The sequence below is a fragment of the Myotis davidii genome, unplaced genomic scaffold, assembly GCF_000327345.1.
Source record: "Myotis davidii unplaced genomic scaffold, ASM32734v1 scaffold609, whole genome shotgun sequence".
NCBI lineage: Eukaryota > Metazoa > Chordata > Mammalia > Chiroptera > Vespertilionidae > Myotis > Myotis davidii.
In genome coordinates, this window is record NW_006300164.1 from 1,051,479 (window position 1) to 1,053,193 (window position 1,715).

The 1,715-nt window shown below is 69.6% G+C and overlaps 1 protein-coding gene across 1 annotated transcript in view; it reads right to left on the reverse strand.

Annotated features, from left to right (window-relative positions):
- The window catches only part of NSMF (NMDA receptor synaptonuclear signaling and neuronal migration factor), an 8,407-nt gene that overhangs the window by 4,124 nt on the left and 2,568 nt on the right, over positions 1–1,715 (reverse strand). The window contains exons 4-5 of the mRNA XM_015572351.1: positions 910–1,121; positions 136–188 (exon numbers count right to left, since the gene is read on the reverse strand). Coding sequence (XP_015427837.1) covers positions 136–188; positions 910–1,121 — 265 coding nt within the window. The remainder of the gene's footprint in view (positions 1–135; positions 189–909; positions 1,122–1,715) is intronic.

Here is a 1,715-nt window from a genome sequence, read left to right on the forward strand (position 1 = left end):
GGGCGGGGCTTGGGGAGTCGTATCTTGCGCAGAGGCTGGGCCTTAGGGGTCTTCCCGCAGCGAGCAGCATTCCAAGCCCAGCCAAGAGCAGGCGCCCCGTCCCCGCCCCCCCCACCCCCACTCCTGACCCCTTACTCTGGGCCTTCACCCTCCGGCTGCCGACCATGCGCAGGTGCTTTCGGAAGTTCCTGGGGGAAGAGGGGCACGGGGGCTGCTGAGGGCTGCGAGGGTGAGCGGCGGCCCTGCCCCTCCCGCTCCCTGCCCTCGCCCCCTTGAGAGATGCCCTCCCAGCCCGGACCCTCCTGCTGGCTCAGCGCCCACCAGAGGCAAACCCCACCCAGTCCCTCTCCTACTGAGGCCCTTCCAGACCTCCCTTAGCTGCCTGGACAAAGGCACAACACCAGGCCCTCCCTTGCCCCCTCCATCCCCTGGTGCAGGGCACGCAGTGCCCACCTCCATGGCACGCCCTCCCACCCCGCACGGCCAGGCTGGCCTCCCTCCCCAGGGTCAAGGGCTCCTGCGCTCAGTGGCAGGGCCACGTCTGCACCACCCACAGGGGGTTTGGGCCTGCAGACCACGCCCCTCCCCTGCTCAGAGGCCTGTCTCCGTTGCCTCCTGACAAGGCCGGCTTCCGAAACGGACAGGCGGCCTCCTGGCCACATCTGAGGTGAGGGCCGGGAGGGTCAAGCCTTGCCACTGACCCCACAGCTCTGGCTTCATTGTGCCCCCAAACGAAAGCCTGGGGCCCAGGCCACGTGCCCTCTCCTGCCTGCTGCGTCCCCAGAGCAGGGCCAGGCCAGTGGTCGCCACCGCCCTTCCCCCATCCGGTCTGCGGGGGCCTCGGGGGCCCAGGCCAGACCAGCACCGACAAGAGACGGACCCTGGTGGCGAGTGGCTGGCAGGCCCTACCTCTGGATTACGGACGCGGAATCACTCTCCCGTTTCCGGCGCTTCCTCTCCGCGTAGCCCCTGAACACCCTGGGAAACCGGGGAGTCAGCACTGCCTTTGGCCACGGGCAGAGGGACAGACATGGGGACAGAGGCGAGAGCACAGGGGCCGTGGGCCGTCCGGGGCACAGGCCCTGGCAGAGGGTCCCGCCTGCCTCGCCCTGGCCTGGCCCCTAGCGGGCCGCTGCCGCCTCGGAGCTCTGGGGAAACGGCACTCCTCACAGTCGAGGCCCAGTGGCTGGCCTGCCCCAACCTATTTGCGGGGTTGAAGGGGGGGGTGCTCCCAGGGACAACTGCCTGCCCCAGGTGCAGGTCCACAGGGTACTTACGAGATGCTGGAGGCACGGCCGAAGGGCAGCGGGAGAGAGAAGACACAGTGAGCCTTGACCCCTCACCCGCCATGAGGCGCCCTGCGGTCATCCCTCCCCAGGCCACACCACCCAGCGCCGGTGCTGCACGCTGTGGGCCGCGCCACCAGGTGCTGTGGCCTGCTAGCCCTGGGCCCCGAGGGTGTGGTGGCCCCACTTCCCGGCCCAGGGCAGGGAGCCTGTGTGGAGCACAGGACAGCCAGGGGGCCCCTGGGAAGAGCCCGGACAGAGGACAGAGAGCCCAGCTGTGTCTCAGGCGCAGAAGGGCAGACCCCGGAGCCCTAAGTTGTCCCTCGTGGGGCACATGGACCACCAGCAGGCCGCTGTCTGGGGTGCAGTGAGGCAGAGCCTCGTGGGCAGAGCTGGGTGACACGGGCTGACGCCTACTCTGGACAGGAG